General features: G+C 38.9%; 1 protein-coding gene across 2 annotated transcripts in view; it reads left to right on the top strand.

The window, feature by feature from the left end:
• Mrps27 (mitochondrial ribosomal protein S27) overlaps positions 1 to 21,358 on the top strand; it is a 101,528-nt gene that overhangs the window by 77,633 nt on the left and 2,537 nt on the right. For both annotated transcript variants that reach the window (XM_010637329.3, XM_010637328.3), the window contains exons 5-10: positions 7,387 to 7,501; positions 11,124 to 11,202; positions 12,781 to 12,896; positions 15,611 to 15,713; positions 17,972 to 18,114; positions 20,164 to 20,334. In XM_010637329.3, coding sequence (XP_010635631.1) covers positions 7,387 to 7,501; positions 11,124 to 11,202; positions 12,781 to 12,896; positions 15,611 to 15,713; positions 17,972 to 18,114; positions 20,164 to 20,334 — 727 coding nt within the window. The remainder of the gene's footprint in view (positions 1 to 7,386; positions 7,502 to 11,123; positions 11,203 to 12,780; positions 12,897 to 15,610; positions 15,714 to 17,971; positions 18,115 to 20,163; positions 20,335 to 21,358) is intronic.

Raw genomic sequence — 21,358 nt, 5'->3', positions numbered from 1 at the left:
TTCTCCATCACTGGCTAAAATTTCTTTTTGTGTGAGACCTTCTTAGAATTCTGTGAATCCATGTTCTCTCTCTTCTGTCTTCATCTTGTTAGTTTCACTCTGTCAGCCTGTCTGGTCCATGAATTATCAGACAACAGGATCCATGTGTCATACTTTTGTGTGTTGTGGCATGGAGACAATAGGAAGAAGAAGTGAGGAGTAGGTGGTTTTTCACCTGACCACATACTAGTCTCTTTCCTCTGCCACCATCTTTGATTTCCTCCTGCTGTGTACTAAAAAAGCAATAAGCAGTTCCTCTTTGCATCAATTCTGTTTATAGGCAGGAGGATACTTCACAGCTGGAAGTGGATTACTGTTTCACATATAAATAATATTCATGAATTTCAATATATATTATCAGTATTTATAAATCTTAGTGGACCTAGCTACTGTTGCCAAATAATCAAGCGCTTGCAGTTGCTTATATGTTGATAGATGACGTTTCCCTGCCTTTTAAGAGCTTATAGGCTTATATAATAGGGAAATGAGTAGAGTTATAGAAATAGAAACTAGCTCTGAACTTGTTATATTACTAGAAGTAAATCGAATCTTATTTTTGCTACAGTTGAAGAATCCCTAGGGATTCAGCTTTTTCATATATTAAGGAATCAGTGTTTCAAACAGATGTTTTTCTTATTGTAAAAAAATTCTGATTCTTAAGAAAACCGAATTGGTACTGAGCTTCTCTTCCCTCAGAAATATCCCTCTAGAAATCCATAATCTCACCCACAAACCCATATAAAGCTGTTCAACACCAGCTTAATTCTCTGCTTTTACCCTGGTCTGTTTCATCTTCTTGGTCTGCTCATTTCTTTTTTGGCAGACCTAACCCTGACTACTTCATTCAGCCTAGAATACTTCACAGATACTTTTTATTTGTATCCTATTCCTTCTTTTTCCTTGTTTTCTTTCTTGCTTCCCTTTTCTCAGAATTAATTATTGTGATTAATTTACCAGTGATTAATTTGTGTGATTTTCCTGTCTTAGTCATAGTATTATTCATGATTTTGCTGAAGTTTTATCTGGAGTTCTTAGCCAGAGCTTTAGAAGGCATCAGGAAATGTTTGCATCTTTTTAAAACTAGCTTATTCATTGCTCAGATTTCCTACTCAAAACCAAAAATATTTCCCTTATCTGTGCCCAAACTAAGCTAGTTCCCACAGCTTTTTACACTTTATAAACAGTACTTGTTCCAAAATCCAGGCTTTCTCCAGTTCTTGCTGTTCCTAACCAAAGGCCCTCTTCCCTTTGCCTCGCCCAGGGTCTTTCATGCCAGCTTCTTGTCATGAAGTTCATCTGGGAGCTAGTGAGTGTGCAGCTTTGGAGTAGCCAGAGAAGTCCCACCAGGGCTTCTGCATGCTGCTTCCCCAGTGATCAGTTGGTGGCCAAAAAGATAGCCATCTCTGCTTGTAGCACTGTCAGGAGGAGGGCACTTCAGCTGTCAGTGTAAATACTTTGTTCTTTTCCCTGTTTCCATTTACATTGCCTTTTGGCAGCTGAAAAAGTAGTGGTCCAGTTCAGACAGAGCAACTAGCTTCATTCTGAATGGTTCCTTTATATACCATGAAAGAGAACAGCAAAGCAGATTCCATCTATTAGGTAATTTCTTATGTGTCAGAAAAGGAAAGTTGTCATCTTTAGACTGGAGTTAGAGGAAATTTGTAGAGCCATAGGGATAGAATTGGTTACTATGCCTAGCATAAGAGAAATACTTGATGAGTACTCATTCCATGAATAAGATATATATTTCCTGTGTTAGCAGAGGTAGATGTAATCATATGGCAGCAGGTCTGAGAGGAAAGTTTGGCAGCAAGTATCCTGCATGTGATTGCTTTCTGTTCCATGAAAGGACAGTAGTATTTGGAAAATGTATTTCTCCTGGAGTTGTTTGTAGCATGACATATTATACTAGTATGCTTCCAGGTGAGATGCCAATGGCCTCATTTTTAAGCCGTGGGTCTGACAAAGTCAGATTTTGACTTTGATATCTCACAAGTCCTTCTGTTATCCATCCTCATTTTGAAAAATGTGTTATTATGCTGCATTTATTTAGCACTTCGCATTTGCAAAATTCTATGCCTGTGTTATTCTCTACTAGAAATCCACTTACTTATCACCCTTTTTAGAATGGCAGGCAGAGATACCAGAAGGTCTAAGGACTGGATATAGAACTAAAGAAAACTACTTGCAAACTGTTACTCACCCCCCTTCTTTCTTTCTTTCAAATTCTCCTTGGAAATAGGAGGACTTTAAATTATGAAGGATGCAACAGATAAAATTTGTGTTTTTTCTTCTTACAAAATTAACTCTGGGTTTGGAAAGGACCCAAGGAAGTTATCTACATAAGATGTGCTTAAATTGTCTGGCAAACCCTAGGGAGTTGACTACAAAGGGGGCATGTGGGAAATTTTAGGGTGTTAGAACTCTTCTTGTGCATTGAATGTGGTAGCAGCTGTCTATACAAGTGGATACATTTGCCAGAAAATATAGCATAATAAACTGAAAGGTATGAATTTCATTGAAAGTATATTATAACTCTGTTAAACTAATTATTAAAAAAAAAAGAATATTGGAAATTTTAAGGAAAGACGTTTTCATCTACATTGTGAGGTGGATGATAGTAAATTCACTGTAAATACTCAAACCCAAACTGAGTGATCTCAGGTGGAGGCTGGGGAAGGTCCTTGCACTTAGTACATTTATTCACTGCAGGATCTAAATATGTTTATCAAAAATTAAGGTAAAATTAACTGAAATTTCTCTTTAAGAGAAAGAACCGGGAATCTCAAACAAGAAAAAGTTTAATCTGTAATACTAATGTTTTTTATTTGTGGTAGTGGGGACAACTAATAGTTGTTCTGAGACTAACAATTCTGAAAACAGTTTCCAGCAGGATGAAAAAGAAAGTAATTATCCTTTTAATTATGTTTTTAGAACACAAAAGTAGATAGCAATTGAATTAGATTCTGGTTTAGTTATACAACACTCTTGCTCTTTGGTTAAAGGATGAGTTATAATAATTACGAACTTTGCTTCATTGATAAGATTCCCAGTCCATACTCCAGGCTTTGGAGCCAGCTGCATTGTCTTTTTGGTGACCTTTCTTTCTCTACTCTCCCTTCTCCCCCTCGACAAGGCTCTGTGGCTGCAGTTCCCATCTGGAAGCCAGTTGCCACAGGATACAGAACTCACTAGGGGAGAGGGAAAGCTGCATGTGTATGGTTAAGCGTGGTGGCTCTCATAATCAGATAAACAACACGGAAAGCTTGCTTGCTCATGTGGAAGAGCCAGTGGTAGGGTTGTTGACATTTATACATGAGGCCTGCTTAGCCTGGAGCACTTTCATTTGTGACAGTAAAAGAGATAAAGGGCATTGTCACTTTTGCCATTTGACAGTAACAAAACCTTTAGTTGGATCCAATTGAAGGACAGCTATCCCGCTTTTTTTAATTAAACGAATTTGATTGCAAGTAAACAATCTCTTATGACATTCATGCACTGTACAGTACCTTCTTTATTATCACAGTAAGTCTGGAGTTTTTCTTTTCACTTTTGATCTCTTTTATGTGATCTTCCTTCCCTTTTCAGAAACCTCTACCATACTCAAGACTTTCACTCCCATGTTCCTTTTGTAGTCTGTGACTCAGCTTCCTGCCTTCCTGGTGACATCAGTGTTGAATAAGCAGCAGTGCAGGCAAATGCCCTGCACTTCTCTGAGCATGGCCTTATTTCAGAAGACAGGAAGCTTCTCGGTTCCTACCATTGGAGCAGTCTTGACTTGGCAGGCTCTGTCTCCACCTGCAAACCTCCTTTCACACTGGGCACAGAGATCTCTCCTGCCTTAGGTACCAACTTTTAGAACCAGAGATAACCCTTGAGAATGTACTCTTCCCTCTCTCCTCTTTATGGCCCTCCTTTCTCCAAGAAAATTTACCCACATTTTACAAGTTGGAACCTCAATGTCTCTTACCTTCATGAACACACTGTTGAGATTATTAGGGTTGCGTTCATTTATCTTTTCCTTACTTACATGGCTTGCCTGTCTTGGCAGCCTGCTGGCCTAGGCAGTGATAAAGCTTTTGTCAAGGTGAGCAAACAGCTCATGGCACAGAGGGGACTCCTACAGTGAGTGGCTGTCAGTAATCTGCCAGGCTGGTGGTGGGAGCAGGCAAGAACAAAAGCCAGACTGTTTGTAGGCACATTGGGAGATCAGTGTATTAGTTGTGTCCCCCCTCTGCTTTTCTCCTGGTAGAGTGTTCTGCTGGGCAGCAGCCCCAAATAATCATACAGGCAAGTCCCCATCCCCCAGCCTTACCTGCCTCTCACATTACTGTTGGGAGTTCTCAAGAGGGCCCACATTTATATATCTGAACTGCTTATGAAGTCTTTGACTGAGGGATATTTCTTGTGCTCACCCTTCAAAATTAGGCTCTTACTTGCACAGTATTTTAACTTGGTTATGTTCCGTGTGGCTACTTACATAAGTTGTGCACTAATTCCTCTTCTAACACTGATGAAGGCTTAGAAAAAGGTCACTGCTGCCTGGCTGGGAAATGCAGGAATTCCACTTTGGGCAGCATGTTTCATAATGTATGTGTTTTCTAAACTGTTAAAATGTTGATAGTTGAAAATATCCTAGATATATGTTGTATGTATAGATCATTTAGTTTTAGAGAGCAGGCATCATACCAAGTAGCACTACCTGATCCATCCTGGGGGAGGCAATGGACTTATTAAAGACCTCATCTCTGTGAGTCTATTGACAAACCTGTCAGAGGGCTGCTGCTCAGTGATGATTATGTTAGATATGTAAAGTTTTAAGTAACTTTCACTTTAGGTTTCTAAGAAACAAAGTATGATAAAAGACTTTTCTGTTCTTCCATGTGTTGAAGTTAGCCTTAGAAAGTTTGCAAATGGCTTTAAATAAATTTTAATTTGAGCTTTAAAGATCTGTAGCTAAGTTCTCCCTGTCCATCTTTGTTATTCTTCAAAGTCTAAAAATGGCCTGTTGACCATGAATAAGAGAAAAGCTGGGTATAATTGTAGTCATGGATGTGGGTTAAAATCCATCAACAGAAAAAGTTAGAACCTCAGTGGTCATTGGAGACACCCTAAGGGAAATTAAGTTTAAGTGAGAATTAAGTATAAAGTAATCTTGGGTAAAGGAGATGGTTGACATTGTTTATTTTGTTTATTTTTAAAGTGAAGAATGGACTAACCATGAAAACCACTACAACCAAACCTCTTTAGCATCTAGCAGTTCCTTTGGTCCTTGGCACTTACCATGCCCCATCTTTATTATTGTTAAATGTGTGTGTGTTTATTTGTAATGTGGCAGTAAGTGCCCAACAGAGGGAATTTATATGTGTTAACAAAATGATCAGCATACAATAGTATTTAAGATGTGTGTTGGTTGAAACTTTTGTTTATTTTACTGTGGGCCAGGAATCGTGTCAGGCACTGAGGAATCAGGTGAAGCATCCCAGTCACTGCCCCACTTACCCAGGTAGTTTACAGCTAATGAGGAAGCGTCACTGCCACTGAGCTAATACACTGCTATTTCACTTGATGTTTCTCTTTTAAAAATAAATGTTGGCTGAGGGTATAGCTCAATAGCAATGTTTGCCTAGAATGCACAAGACTCCCCAGAACTACAAAAACAATTCTTTTAAAATAAAATAGCTTCTCATTGACCATCATACTTCAAATATCAAATTTTCGCAGTCACAGGAGAGGGGCTTAAGTAGCTACCTATTGATTTGGAAATGGGAGTGAAAAGTTGAAATACTAAGGTGAGTAGTTGTTTTTATTTCATGCAGAAATCTCATTAGATTTAGTGTCTAGTGTACCTGTACAATGCTTTTGTCTTTCTGATTTTGAAGGGGTTAATTCTGTACAGAAGATTACAGTAAAAGATTTTCCAACCAAACTTGAAATATTTTTTAAAATGGAGCTGGACACAGTGATGCTGACCCATAATCCCATCTACTTAGGAGGATCACAAGTTTGAGACTAGCCTGAGCAACAGGCTGAGACCCTGCCTCAGATTTTTCAGTATGAAAATAAAAAGGGATAAGGATATAGCGCAGTGGTAGTGTGCCTCTGGGTTCCATCTCCAGTACCATGAAGGGGGTGGGGGGCTAAGATGACTCTATACTTAGAAAACGCCTTCAAATCTTATTTTTCCCAAACCTCTCACCAGAGAACTAATAGATAACCTAAATGAAGTACTGTTTTCCACTTTCTTTCCTTTCTCAGCTTTTACTTTGGCACCTGTTCCAAAGGAAACTATCCCAATGGCAGATGGCAGGAAATAGCAGGTGGCAGGTTGAATAATCAGCCTCTCAAAAACACTGGAATTAGCCTCTGTCCTAAACTCATATATGGTACAGAATCCTTTAGCTCCAAGTTTTTTTTTCTTTTAAGACAAGAATTTGATTTTTAGGGGACCCAGAAACGGGCCTGCTTCTTAATTATTAAAGAAAATATGTAGATTTCAGCTGTCATGACATAACATACAAAGATTCATCCTAACCAAAACAGATATAATGAAGGACTACAGCATTCTCCGAACACACATCCTCCTCATAGCCCTCTTTTCACTCTAATGTAGTCTTTCATTCCAAACCCTGAGGAATAAGGAGAAGCAGTTTCCACCCCAAGTGTTTGCAGTGTTCATAGAGTTCGGCAAGAGCAGCATCAGGAATTGTTTTGTGAGAATGCTTTTACTGTACAGTCATGTTGGGCTGTGTGGAACTTGGAGGACCACGTGGGGAGCTATGGGAGGTGTGGGGATGGAATGAAGGAGTAGAAGGGAGCCGTAAAAAAGTTAACAGGATTGCAACTCTTACAGGACATGAGTACAAAGTTCTGCTCAATCTGATTTTTTTTATCCTTTTTCTTTTTTTTTTAAATTCAGTAGTGTCCTAGTCTCTCTTAAGTGCCATATCAGTAATACCCAAAGCAGATTTTCCTCTAGAATTATTGTGCTATTCTGTATTTTTACCCTCATCTGTTTTAAAGAACTTCTAAAATATCAGCTTTAGATTTTCATCTCCCTTCTACTAATATATATATATTTATATAATGCCACTTAGTATTTTCTCCAAACCATTTCTTATAAATCTCCTTAAAACATATTGAAGCATTAAGTATTAAATAAGGAATGGAATTTTTATAATTTTATTACTTTGCCTTCTCTTTTCATTCAGACTTAGCTGTTGACTTTCAAGACTTGGTCATTTTGACTATTCTTAGTAAATACTCAAGAGAAGGACCTGCTGACGGAAGATGTTTGGCACTGATGTTTAAAAGTAATACCAGTTTTCTCTCTTGTGCTTTGTTTAGATTTCGACACAGTCCCAACTGTTTGTTCCTAAGAGACTGGACTATCCACACATGGATTAGGCAGTGTCTAAAATTCGGTGCACAAGACAAAGCCTTATATACCATTGTCAATAAGGTGAGTGGCTGTCTTAGTCATTTTCCTCATCACTGGGACAAAATACCTGGCACCCACAATTTAGAGAAGTTTATTTTGGGTCTCGTTTCAGTACTCTCATTCCTTACAAGGTCAAGGTAGGAGCAGCATGGTGGAAGGGCCTGGGCAAAGCAAAGCTCCTAACGTCCTGGCAGCCAGGGAGCAGAGGAAGAGGGGAGGAGCTGGGTGGGGGACATACGCTTCCAAGTCACACCCCGCCTCCTAACAGCAAGTCAGACAAACCATCCGTATAATCCACTCACCTGCCTTCCCAAAAGCCCATCTCTGAGAGTAGGAGATCTTGAGGGGACCTCTAGTTATAAATTATAGCAATAGCTTCCTGGCATGTTTCCTGAGCTTAGATGATACCACTGGTGTTTTTACCTATTCTAGTACAGGAAAGAATGGCACCAGAAATAACTTTTTATAATTATTTGCCCTTGGACATCCTTTTTAGAATGAGGTTGGATGTAAATGAATCAACAAATCAAGAATGAAAATTCCCAGAGCTAGCTGGGTGTGGTAGCACACACCAGTTATCCCAGCATTCAGGAAGCTGAGGTGGGAGGATCAGCATGAGTTCCAGGCCATCCTGGGCTACAAAACAAAAATCTACATTAAAAAAAAAAAAAAAAATTCTCAGAGCTGCTGCCTTTCTGAGCAGAATGACTCAGGAAAGTACAGGTGAAAGCAAAATATTGTCCAGTCATAAGAACTCTGCTCTTGTGCTCAATTCATTCTTAATTCCTAACTCTTGAGCCTTGAATTTCTTTCACTGTTCCCGTCTGATGATAGGGAGAGAGGACCACTTTTGCTGGAATGGGCTTTCTGGAATATTCACTCTTAGTTTTTTGAAAGACACTGTTCCTTGGTAATTCATCCTGAGTCTTTCGAGTTCCCTGACTTCTCCCTCAACTCCAAGAGTTCCCTATGATTAAGATGTTTCTGTATATTACTCCACCTAAGGGTGAAGTCTTTATTACCTTCATGGTTCAAAAGAAAGTACAAAATAAACCAGAGTTTACGGTGTTATTATTGTAGGTCTCAGTGGACTTTGAAAGTTTGAATTCAAAAGGAACACTGATTTTGTTTTGGGGTCCTCTCCAAGCAGGATGGTTCTCATTCCCATGACTTGGGTCCAGTTCAGTTTATCGTACATTTTACACGGGTTTGTATGTGAGACATTGTATTGGTTATAGTGATGAATTCAAGAATGAGCAATAGCTACTTGCCCTCAGGAAATGGATAAGGTAATAAAACAAAAAAAGTTTGTTGATAAATCTAATACTAACTAAATGTAAGTGCCATACAAGAACATCAGTAAAAGAGGATTCAAAAGAAAGACCAGTTGGAAGGAGAAAATTGGAAGATACATGAGGTATCATTTAAACTGTTCACCAAAAGATGTATGCTTGAAAAATATGTTGCCCTTTGGCTAGCATATATGGTATGGACTGGGTGGAGGTCTGGGGGTGGGGCAGGGGCAGGCCTGGCTCTGGGTCACTGGGTAAGGGAAAGGATAAGAGACTAAGCCAGTTGCTTAGATAAGGATGGTCAAAGTGATGGCCTTGCATCTCAAAAAGGAAAGGGAAGGACCCAATGGAAGACAAAGATTAAATCCAGCTTTCTTCAGAGTATGACACAGTTACACTCAAAGAAGACTCCTATAACAAAACAGGAAGAGCCTGTAGGAAAGGGAAGGACCCAATGGAAGACAAAGATTAAATCCAGCTTTCTTCAGAGTATGACACAGATTACACTCAAAGAAGACTCCTATAACAAAACAGGAAGAGCCTGTATAGAAACATAGAACAGAATCTATCATTTCTACTGCTTCTAGAGTCTTTTAATGGCGAGACCACTGGTCTAAGAGTTGGAAGAGCCAATCTATAACTCTGGTTCCACCAGTTGCCCAGAATTTCAGGAAAATAATTTTCCCCATTTAGATCTTAGTTTTTTCAACTCTGATTTGAGTGGGCTGTACTAAATCAATGATTTCCAACTCTGGCTCCCCATTAGAGTCACCCAAAAAGCTTTCTAAAAAAAATATAGATATTTATTTCTACCCCTGAAATCCTAAGATACTAATTCCAAGCATTGCTATTATTCTTTCATTTTGCTATTTAATAAATTCTGGGTTTTAGATTCACAGCAAAATTGATCAGAAAGTAGAGATTTTTCCCTTGGTCCTCTGCTCCAAGCACATACGTAGTCTCCCCCATAATCAACATCCTACCCTAGAGTGACACATTTAGAATTGGTGAATTCCATCACCCAAAGTCAGTAGTTTACATTGGGGTTCATTCTTGATGCTGTACATTTTATGAACATTTTATGATGAAATGCTTAATGGCATAAATCCACCATTATAATAGCATACCAGATAATTTGCCCTAAAATAATGCAATGTGCTATGCCTTTTCACCCCTCATAGGTATTTTTACTTTAAGCTCCCAGTTGGCTTTAATTTTTATTGAGAATCATAGACCAGTTGATTTCTGAGGTCCTTTCTAGCTTTAATGATTTATCATCCTAAAATATTTTGAGTTTACCTTGCTCCCAAGGATTACTGCTGATTTGAATGACTGCTTTGAGAAATAATAGATTCTGGCCCCAAGCTACAGCCTTTTGAAGAGTGACTTTTAAACATTTTTCCATTCATAATACCTGAGGCATCCCATGCCTGCTGGTGACAGTGAGTCATTTCCATAGTGACTCACGTTTGGGGTCAGAACTGTATCTGAATCTTCCAAGGGAGTGGGTATAGCTGGAAAAAAGTCCTCAGGTGCTTCTGATAGTTGGTGAGTGTAGAACAGAGCAGTGTGGGACAGACATAGTGGTCAGTCCTTCTAAAGTATGAATGCGAAACAAAATGTGCCACAATCCAGGTCACTGGGAGTCAGGATTGAGTGTGCATGAAAATCTCATAAGAAAGAAATTCATTGAAACTTCAGGTTTCTGTGTCAGATTCCCAGAGATCGGATTCTATGGCTCTGAGATTTAGGACTCTATTGTTCAAAGGGCTCCTGGAAAATTCTGAGGCAGGTCTAATGGTCCACATTTATTCTTAAGATTCTAATCATAAAATTTCTATCTGAATTAAAACATCAAATATTCAGCTGCTTGTAAACATGATATCCTAGGAGACTAGTTAATGGCAGATATTTCTTGGCATATTTCTGGTTCTTTAAAAGACAGAAAATGCTGTATAGAGTCCTTTCTCTTGAGAATTCATTTTTATGTTGTTATGCATGCCTTATAAAAAGAATCACTGAACGAACTAGTTGGGAGGTGGAGTTATTTGGTTTTTTCTTTTTTTGGTTTTAGGTCTTCTGATGAAGTGTTAGAATTGAGCTTTATTTTTCACATATAAATTGTCTTATATCAAACACCCACTCACAAGTTTCTCACCCTGACCAACAGTTCCACTTACCAAATTCATGAGTCACAGCTTCTATTTCACTGTCGCAGATGCTGTAAAATGATAGTCATACTGTTTAAGGCTAACGATGGCAAGTTTTATCCTGAAAAATACATAGGCACATGTTACATACCGAATTAAAGTGAATAAAAATGTTTCCCTTTATTTTCATTTTTATTACAGGTTCAATATGGAATTTTTCCAGATAATTTTACATTCAATTTATTGCTGGATTCTTTCATAAAGAAAGAAAATTACAAAGGTAAGAAACCAATCCCAGATTCAGGAATTTATTATATGTCTTTCAGCTTCCAAAGCAGGTACTTTTCCTTTTTTTTATTTCTCAGTGACTGCTCTTTGCATTATTCCTTAAGTCAGAAAAGTTTTCATGAAAATTAGTATCAGTTATGCAAAAAATGTTTAAGTATTATCCTTTGTACTGTTATTAGGCTAGGAAATATAAAAAGTATATAAATAACTGTAGGAAAAGTTGATTATACAGGCCAATATAATTTTACTTCCTAAACTGATTGAAATACAGAATATAAGTAAAGAATAAAGTAAATTTATTTAGTTTTCATGTGTAATTTTGGATTCTGAATGAATATTTGGCAGAACTTAGATTTATTTTTAAACCAGATTTTTAACCATATGTTCTTTAAAAATATTATTCGCTTGTTTATTTAAAAGAAAAACTTTCCAGGCCCTTATTTTGCTAGCTTTACTAGATCACTTCTTGATCTGCCTATCTGTCTCAGTTTCTCATTTGCATAAAAAATATAGATATTTACACCTATGGTCTCCTTCAGATGCATAACAGTAAGTGCAAAACCAGCTGGCTAGGAACAGCTGCAAATCATCCTGACACTTTTATAATTTTGAGTATATACAAAATTAGTAGAATAACATAGTCAGTGGAAAACATTCATTGTACTTGTTATAGTGCAGGCTTTATGCTTTAAACCGGTATTAACATTCTTTAACAAGAGAAAACTAGAGGACAGACATTATTTGAACTTGATTTTCTTCTAGCTATGTTGTAGAATAACAAGGGAAATTAGGAACTTCTCAAGGCCTGTTCTCTAACCAACATTTGTGTGCAAACAAGTATGTTATATGTTATAGGTGCGGGCTTGTAATTTATGAACATTTTCATTTCCTTTCAACTCTTTAAAATTGAACCTTTATGTCCCTTTTTTACTCATCTGTTCTCTGTCATTGAAATATTTTGGAGGTAAATTACATATTTTGGAGGTAAATTTTTGGTAAATCCATATTTTAGAGGCAAATTACGAGATTTATGATTTCCTTTAACATTTGCCCTCTTTTGCTTCACCTGGGAGAAGGCACCAAAACAGAGAGTCGGGCAGATAGCGCAGCCCTGCTTGTTAGGGAGACTTGAAAATGATGTGCTTCTTTATGTAGTCCTTGGCTCACCTGACTAATGGGCATCATGACTTGAATTTGCTTTATAATTTACAAAGCACTTTCCATATGTGTATCATATAGGATTATCCAAAAATCTCTTTAAATATATAGGGCCAATAGTTTTTTATTATTATATAGATGATACTGGGAGCCAGGGAAGGGGGGAAGTGATTTATTTAATATCCTTGGGCACATTGATGTAATAGCACCTGATTTAGTACATTACAATACATACAATAGAAACTGGTGGCTTGGGAAAGACCTAATTTATATAGGAGCTAGGACCAGGACCCACATTTTTTACTTCTTAATTCTGTTTGTTTTTCTGCTGTGTTCCACTTTTGTAGTTGGAAATTTGGTGATGTTATCTACAACTAATTTCTGCTCATTTTCATTATCATCTTCTTGCCAGATGCTTTATCTTTGGTTTTTGAGATCATGATGCAAGAAGTATTTGAAGTACCTTCCACCCAGCTTCTTTCTCTCTATGTTTTGTACCATTGCCTGGCAGGGAAGACCGACTTAAGTGTAAGTAATCTGCCCTGAAGCAATACTGAGAGTTTTGGGAAAGAGCAATCAGTGGCTACTCCTTTAGGAAGGAGATATGGAGGGGGTGGCTAGCTCTCAGAATCTGGAATGTGTGGCTCTGTGGCCACGCATACTCAGGAAGGAGTGTTCATTCTGTACATTTCAGTTACTGATTTCCAACAAAGTGGGTGTTCTGCCTGACAAACTCAGAAGTCAAATCCTTGTGCACATTCTGGGTTTGTTTTTCGTTTGTTTGTTTGGTTTAGTTTTTTTGGTTTTTGTGGGGGCAGTGTTTGATTTGTTTTGCCATACTGGAGATGGTACCCAGGGCCTTTTCATGCTTGGCAAGCACTGTACCACTGAGCTAAACCCCGGCTCTTTGTGCCCATTCTGAAACTTGAGCTAGCTGGAGTCATTTCAGACATCCAGAAATAGGTCATTAATAATCATTGAGAACTGGATGTGCATGCCATATCAAAGCAACAACTGGGCAGCTAACTTTGATCACAACCTAGGGTATTTAATACTGGTTATTTCATTTGTTTTTTTTGTGTAAGGTTACTCTAGACCACTTGTGTTGTAGAAGTACAAAATGCCAAGTTTTGGTTCCAGCTGTTAAATTAGGATGTTTAGTCATTGTTTATTGTTATCCTAAGAATGACAACAGTAATAACAATAATGACTGAGTTTACATGTCACTTACTTTACATCAGGCTGTGTTCTTGGTGTTTTAAATGTTTTCAATGTTTTCATGGCAGGGATGGCTTTTATGGTCAGACCAGTTTAGAGATTCTTTCATAGTCTGAGTGAGAGATAATTGTGGACTGGCAACCAGGGTGTACTGGAGTCAGAGTACCTGCCGGCCATATTTTGGAGGTAAATTACAAGATGACATTGCATTGTGAGTTGCTTTTGAGTGAAGAAATTTCATGATGGATATTGGGTAATTAATGGAAAGATAGGAGCTGAAGATACAACTTTGGAAATTAATTTATACATGCTTGTGTAAATGTCTGCAAAAGAGCTAGAGAGCAAAAACAAAAATCAACATTGTATACAAGTATCAAATTATTTTACTGTACTTCATAAATATGTACAAATATCATACATCAATTAAAATTAGTAGGGCTGAGAATTTAGCTCAGTGGTTCCTCCGCCTGCCTGGTAAGCACAAGGTCCTGAGTTCAATCTCTGGTACCAAAAAAAAAAAAAAATTAAAATTAGTAAAAAGGAAAATCAGGAATGTGTTAGACTACAAAATCCATGAAAGAGATGTCTTAGAGAATAAGGTAAGGTGGGGAATAAAAAATTCATTGAATTTAGAGCATAGAAGTCCTAAATTGGAACCTTTGTTTCCATAGAATAGTGGAGCAGGAAGCCAAATCAGAGTGGATTGAGGAGTGACTTAGAGGTACAGAAAGGAGACAGCAAGTATAGGCAACTCTTCTGAGATGTCCTGCTGTGAGGGAAGAGCTCCATGTATTAATGGGAGACGCTTATGCATAAAATGGGAAAACCTTGAGGATAGTGGTGAAGTAGGTAGCACCTGAGTATCTCTTTCTAGAGATGCTTGGGACCAGAAGCCTTTAAGGTTTCAGATTTTTTTCAGGTTTTGAAATATTTGCCCATACATAATGAGGTATTTGCATATACAATAGTCTAGTCCTTAATTATCAGCCCTTTTACTTATGTGTGCTGCCCAACAATCTTATTTTTCTCCCAGGGTATCTGTCCTCCCCCGCAACACACACACCCAGAGGTTAAGGAAAACCTTGGAACTGGTGCATGGGTTGCACAAAGGCTATTCATAGTCAAGAAGTTTGGGTGTCTATTAACGTACCATTTCAGCATACAAACATTGTGTATTCTCTGCTTTCTCTCTGACCTCTGAGCATAGGGCAGGCTGAATATTCAGTCTTTGTCTCAAGGCTATAGCCCTGGCCAGTGTGTACTCCTGTGGCACCACAGAGCTCACAGCTCCCTTTGTCTGGGAAGTTGCAAAGGCTGTCCTTGAGGCCCTGCATTTCCAGGGAGGTACCCATCATCACTGCCGTTATACAAGTATGCAGCAGGCTTAGCAGTGCTTATGATTTTGCCCTTCTTATCCCCCATGTCTCAGAAGGCTTCAACTTTATTGAAGTGTAATTGTGCACCTGGATAAAAGAGATGATCTCTTCTGATTGTTTGATTTGTTTTTAAGAAGCATACATCTATTTGAAAGCAACTTAACAGTGATATTTATTTTAACATTGTAAAAGAAAAATCTGACCATTGTGAATTGTTCAGAATTCAAAAGCATTATCCATCCTGCCATAGCAATGTGAGGGAATGTGCAGCTGACTGTAGAATCTTCACTGGTTGTCTCAAGTCAATGCAGGTCCAGCGAATTTTGTTTTGCTTTTCTGATTATAAAAGGAACTCTTACTCATTGCCAGAAATTTGGAAAATAATGAAAACTACAAAGAAGAAAACCAAAATTATTCATAAGTTTGCTGCCCAGAAATTTAACATAGAAAATATTTCTTTTGTATTTTTCTTTAAACATAAATACCTTTATTTACAAAATTAGGATTGAAATTTTATATAGCTGTGTTGTTTTGATATTTTTACTTAATGCCATAGCCGGTTCATTTCCTCTGTGTTGTTACAAATCACATTCTTGCATTAGTACTGATTGCTTAGCTGGACTGTGATCTGCTGTATACCTGTTGCAGTGTGAAGAGGAGAGGAAGTTTGGTGCATCCCTGTTACTTCCCGGCCTAAAACAGAAGAACTCAGTGGGTGTGAGTTCCCAATTATATGGCTGTGCCCTCCTCGGTAAGTCAAGTGATCCTTATAAATGTTGTGCTTCCTCCTGGATACATTAGTGCCATCTTTTATTTATTAATAAAATTACAATTCAATTTAAACTTACTAGTGAAATTCCATGACATTCTTCACTTTTAAACATTAAAAATAGACCTCACAGTTATAACATAAGGCAGGTTTTAAGACCATTCTTAAAAGCCAAAGCCACCACCAACAAGGAAAGAAATGATTCTGGTGGCTCTGTAATGTTTAACGCATTTGCCATGAGGAATGGGTAGAAAACGGAGATCCAGTCACAAGAGTCTTTCTTAGAACTAGCACAGGTCTTCCTGTTTCTTCAGACCTGAAGTCTGGGAGGTAAAAATTAAGAGTTAAAGTTGAACTTGTATCTTCAGTTTTATTTTCAGAGGAGGGAGAGAGCACAACTAATAGCACTGTGGGAGAAGCAGACAGTGGCCCAGAATGACTGCAGGGTGCAATGGGACAGTGGCTTACCTGTGGCACCCTGCTGGCACTGAGAGTCAGGTCAAGAGAAGCAGCATTGGCCCCTGGGTTAAATGCATTCTGGGCAAATAACATGTGACCTAAATGTGTGTTAAATGTGTCCTGATTCACAGAAACTTATTAAATGCATGTTGTTTCATTAGTCTTTTGTTCTCTTTTACAAAGTTAGACCTCTGGGAAAGCACCTTCTCTTGATAATTCATTGCTTCTTTTTGTTTTTTGAAACCAAAGTTACAGCAATTTGACTACTTTTGAAGTTGATTATTGCTTATAAAATGTAATGTGGCATTCTCAGATTCTGATTCAGATAGATATAAACTAACTGAGAACAAGGTTTTTCAGAATGTATTAGAGTAGCTGTTAAACTAACAAGAGTTGATGATTAAAAATCAGCATTCAGGACTGCTGTACTGCATAGACTTTTGGGCTAGGAAAGTGTACTTTGCTGTTGTTTATGAGAAGAGGCCCTAGCCCTTTGTGGCTGGCAGCCAACAGATCAAAAGCTGTTTGCTGTTACTGTGTCACACGCTGTACAGCCTCACTCAGGGAGCCCTGATAGAAGCAGGGGCCCACAGTGACTGCCGTGTAGCCCCAAGCACCTTAAAGGTCTAAATTTAGCTGTTCCCTGATATGTCCTACTGCAGCTTTCCCAAATCCTCCTTCCCAAGAAGGCAAAGTGAAGGTGGATTTAAGACCTGGCAGCCTGAGGTGACTTGGTGCAGAGCAACTTTCTGCTGCAGCATTCACTCAGCCCTGTTTCTACAGGAGCCCCAATTTGGATTGAGGCACCAAGGGAAACACTAAGATCCTAAGATCCAGAAGAATTATCAAGACTCTTAAAATTTAAGAACGGATAAAGCTCAAGTAAAGGAAAGAGAATGAAAATGAGATTTCTTTTTTCATAAAGACCATAGATGGGTTGTTTTGGTGTTTTTCAAAAAATGTCAGATATTTCTCCCTCAGGCCAATCATTCAGGCAGCCTTAATGAAAAAGGAAAAATAGTCACACAAATTTGTATTATAAAATGTACATAGAGAGTTTTGCAACTTTGGTAATTTTTGTTGTTGTTTTTTTAACCCAAGGCCTCTTTTTTTTTTCTTTTTTTTTTTTTTTTGAGACAGGGTCTCACTATGTAGTTGAGACTGACCTGGAACTCACTATGTAGCCCAGGTTGGTCTCGATTCATAGCAATCTTCCTGCCTCAGCCTCTCAAGTGCTGGGATTACAGGCATGCGCCACCATGCCCAGTTCCCAAGACCTCTTTATTTTTTATTTTGTTGTTGTTTGTTTTTTGGTTTTTCATTTTTCTGAGACAGGGTCTCACTATGTAGTTGAGACTGACCTGGCACACTCTATGTAGTCTAGGATGGTCTCGAACTCACAGTGATCCTCCTGCCTCAGCCTCCCAGTGCTGTGATTACAGGTGTGTGCCACCACACCCGGCTTTTGTTTTTTATTTTGAAACAGGGTCTCAGTCTCTAGTTGTTAAATTGCCAAGACTGGGTTTAAACTTGTGATCCTTCTGCCTCAGCCTCCCTCAGTGCTGGGATTACAAGCATGTACCACCACACCTGGCTAAATTTTGCCACAATTCCTCAGTTCTCTAAAATGTTACCAGGTCACTACATGAAGATGAGGCTCTTGGTGCAGATTTGAAATGATCCTGTGTTTCTATAATAGCCAGACTTGGTACCTTCAATCCTGTCTCATATGTACTGGAAAGATATGACTGAGCATTCTTCTTTGTTCTTTCTGGCCACAGGAAAGGTGGAATTGCAGCATGGACTTTGGGCCGTGTACCACAACATGCCTCTCATATGGAAACCAGGCTACCTTGACAGAGCCCTTCAAGTGATGGAGAAAGTAGCCTCCTCCCCAGAGGACATAAAGCTGTGTAAAGAAGCGGTATGTCCCTCAGCCCTCATTTACCCAGGTTCAGCCATCTCTGTTCCTCATGATAAGTTGAGCTTTGATTTGTTTTCAGAATGCTCAAACATGTTATCGACTTTTGCAATTCTATCTTTCCCTCTGTGTTTTTAAATGGAAGTCTGTTTTCTTTGTCATCCATCTTTTTTTACCCCTGTATCAGGGATCAGGCTCAGGACCTTGCACTTGCCAGGCAGGCACGGTGCCATTGAGCTGTATCCCCAGCCTGGATTTGTTTTCATTGTCCTTCTTTTTATATTTGTATAAAATAGGTACTTACCCAGTTGAGTAGGAATAAAAAAGCCCATATTCAATCCTACTGACAAAAAAGAACTAGAAAATAAAATTAACTCACCCCAAAATATATGTCAGTGAGAACTTAAGAGAGGATAAGATTTTGGCGTTTCTGTACCCTTAAGCAGTCCTGAGAAATTACACAGAAACTTTTTCCCCCATAAAAGCCCTCAAGAAATGAATCTGCGGACTGAGGCTAGTGGTGCTTACTTTCCTTCCATTAAGCCATTCTGTGGGGAGTATGAGATACTGAAATCTGAATTGGTGTTTCTTTCAAAGCTCTCAGGTGTTCATTTTGCCCGGTCTCAAGCACTGTCTTCCCAGGAGCCTCAGAGTTCATCTCCCTTAGTCACTTAAGACCTTGAAGCTATGAAGTTACTAGACTTAGCTCAGACTCTGGGAAACAATAGGTCCCATGCCCTGCAGGTAGCCAGTATCTGTGCCTGGCCAAGCATCTTTTCTAGCCAGAGTGAGAATAGGACAGTGGCTGTCTTCTTACATGGGAGAAACGTCACTGTGAAGCTGTTGTTTTATCTGGACCCTGGTCTCTAAGGCGGCCCTTGCTTTTCATTTCAGTTAGGAAATGGCACTGGCACCTCATACTAATGTCTACTGTTTTGTTACATTCTTTCCCAGATGTGTATAACAAAACATGCACATTTCTAAATATGTTTTAAGCCTGCTATAATCAGTGCTGGTGATTGAAGACAAAAATCATACATAAATTCTTTGCTAAGGAAATATTCTTTCTAAATTAGTATTTTCTAATCTATGGGGATGTTATTCACATGTCAGTGAGGATGTGATACATACCCAGGTTAGCTGTCATGTGAGTAGTAAAAGGCCTTGGTGTACTTTTTGGATGTTTGCTGTGATATGACATGGACAGAACTAGTTGATATCCAAGCAGGTGTTTATGCTGGTCTTACGTTGTTTGTCTCTGCTCTGATGACTTGGCCCTTCCTGGCCTTATGGAGGTGTGCCCAAAGTAGCAGAGGGGAAGAGGGATAAAACAAAAGGAAACTCTGTTTTTTAATTTACTTAGTATTTAAGTCACAGAAATCACCTCATTAAAGTGAATTTCATGTGTGTATTGCTGACCTTTGCCTGCAGCTTATGTGGATTAGGCTGATAATTTTAGATACACTGTGAGCTCAAATCTTTCTCTGAGGGAGGCCCTCTCCTGTATCCAGAAGCTTTAATGTACATTTGGCCTGGCTGTGGTCTACAATGGTCTTTCTTTCCCTTTGTCCCAATCTCAAATTGACTCCAAGGAAGACATGGACAAGGAGGTTCTTGATCACTTATCAAGCATAATTCTTGGGTTCCTACCTAGCTAATTAAAAGCAAACTTGAATTCCCTATGTTGATTTCATGCACACAAATAACCCCTCACTGTGAGAGGGTTCTCCCTTTACATCACTTGCTTTGCTCTGTGCTTTCCATATCATGTGAGGGGGACGTTCTGATGTGTGGAAAATGTCATAATTTATGTTTCCTAACTTTTTTTTTAGTGGTTCTGGGGATCAAATCCAGGGTCTCATGAAAGCTAGGCAAGCACTGTGCCACTGAACTACCTCCCCAGCTATTTCTTGCAATTTTATTACAGGAGAAAACTACTCATAATTCTTTAGGGCCCTTTTTCCCTTGTCCTCACCTTTCCAGCCTCTCTTCACAATACTGTATGCTGTCAAGACCACGCCATGTGTAATTCCTGACTCTTTCTCTCCACAGCTCGATGTGCTGGACAGTGTGCTGAAGACACTGACTTCTCCAACTGAGGGGGCTTCAGAGAAAGCTCCCACAGAAGGTGGAGATAACCTGGTCTCAGACAATGTGGTGGAGCAACTAGACATAGAGGAACCAGAAGAGTCCAAGCTTCCCCAGTACCTGGAGCGCTTTCAGGTGAGCAAAAATTGAGTCTCTCTCAGGTGTGCATAATGCTTCTCTGCTGTTTTGATGCACAAGCAGTCTTCTCAGTGTTCATTCATCACTGTTACACACAAAGGGGCATTAAAAACTGATATCAAAATTACATTTTTATTGCTTCACACAGGAAGTGGTCTTAAAGGAAACTGATGGAATTTTTATGCTTCTTTTTGTACTTGAGCTAATTATTCACAGTTTTGCTCATTAAGGCAGCATGTCATTATTCCCTCCTCAAGGATGGGTGCCTGGTGGATAGATAATAGCTTGCCTCCTCGTTGCTGTGACCTGGCTCCCACCATGGTGGACAGTATTTGGTCCCCATATTGCACTGAATGTGCTTGGTCAGAAACCCATTTCCACATTGCAGAACCACATTTGAGCTTGTAAGAGGAAAGGCAGGCATCTTTTGTTGCTCATCTTTGGCAGTTTTGTACTGGCCACTGGGGCCATTAGAAATGCTTTCCTGTACTGTGTGGTTGTGTAACTAGCCCTGAGCATTCAGGCTGTCTTTGGTAGCTTTCAACTCTGTACATCCCAAAATGCCTGCAGTCAGCAGTAGGGAAAAGGAAGCACGTTCAGTGTTTTAAATTCTCAGCCTCCTCCTTGCCTTGCTTCTTACCCATTTAGTGCAAAGAGAAAAATGTTGCCTCAGTGGGAGTCTTCCTAGAGAACAGAAGACTTTCTCACCTTTGCTAGTAGACATTGTGTCATTTTGTGACAGAGAGATAAAAACTTTGCTGGATTATTACATTTAAGTCTATTTAGTAATTATACTGAACCAGCAGTGAGGAACCTCTTTTCCTGTTGTATTTTAAGCAGTTGTTTCTCCCAGTTCTTCTATAATCTCATTTTTAATTTTTTTCTAATTTGAAACTGAGAAAGAAAGAATAATTAATGTCCCCAAGGTACACAGACTTGGTAGTTAGAACTAGGTTGAGAATTTTCGTGCTGATCCTTTCCTCTTTGTCTAACTTTGTAGATTTATTTAGAAAGGCTTACT

This window comes from Fukomys damarensis, unplaced genomic scaffold (assembly GCF_012274545.1).
Source record: "Fukomys damarensis isolate Sample0158 unplaced genomic scaffold, DMR_v1.0_HiC HiC_scaffold_1, whole genome shotgun sequence".
NCBI lineage: Eukaryota > Metazoa > Chordata > Mammalia > Rodentia > Bathyergidae > Fukomys > Fukomys damarensis.
The sequence above is the reverse complement of the archived record's forward strand: the minus strand, read 5'-3'. Positions and strand labels throughout refer to the sequence as shown.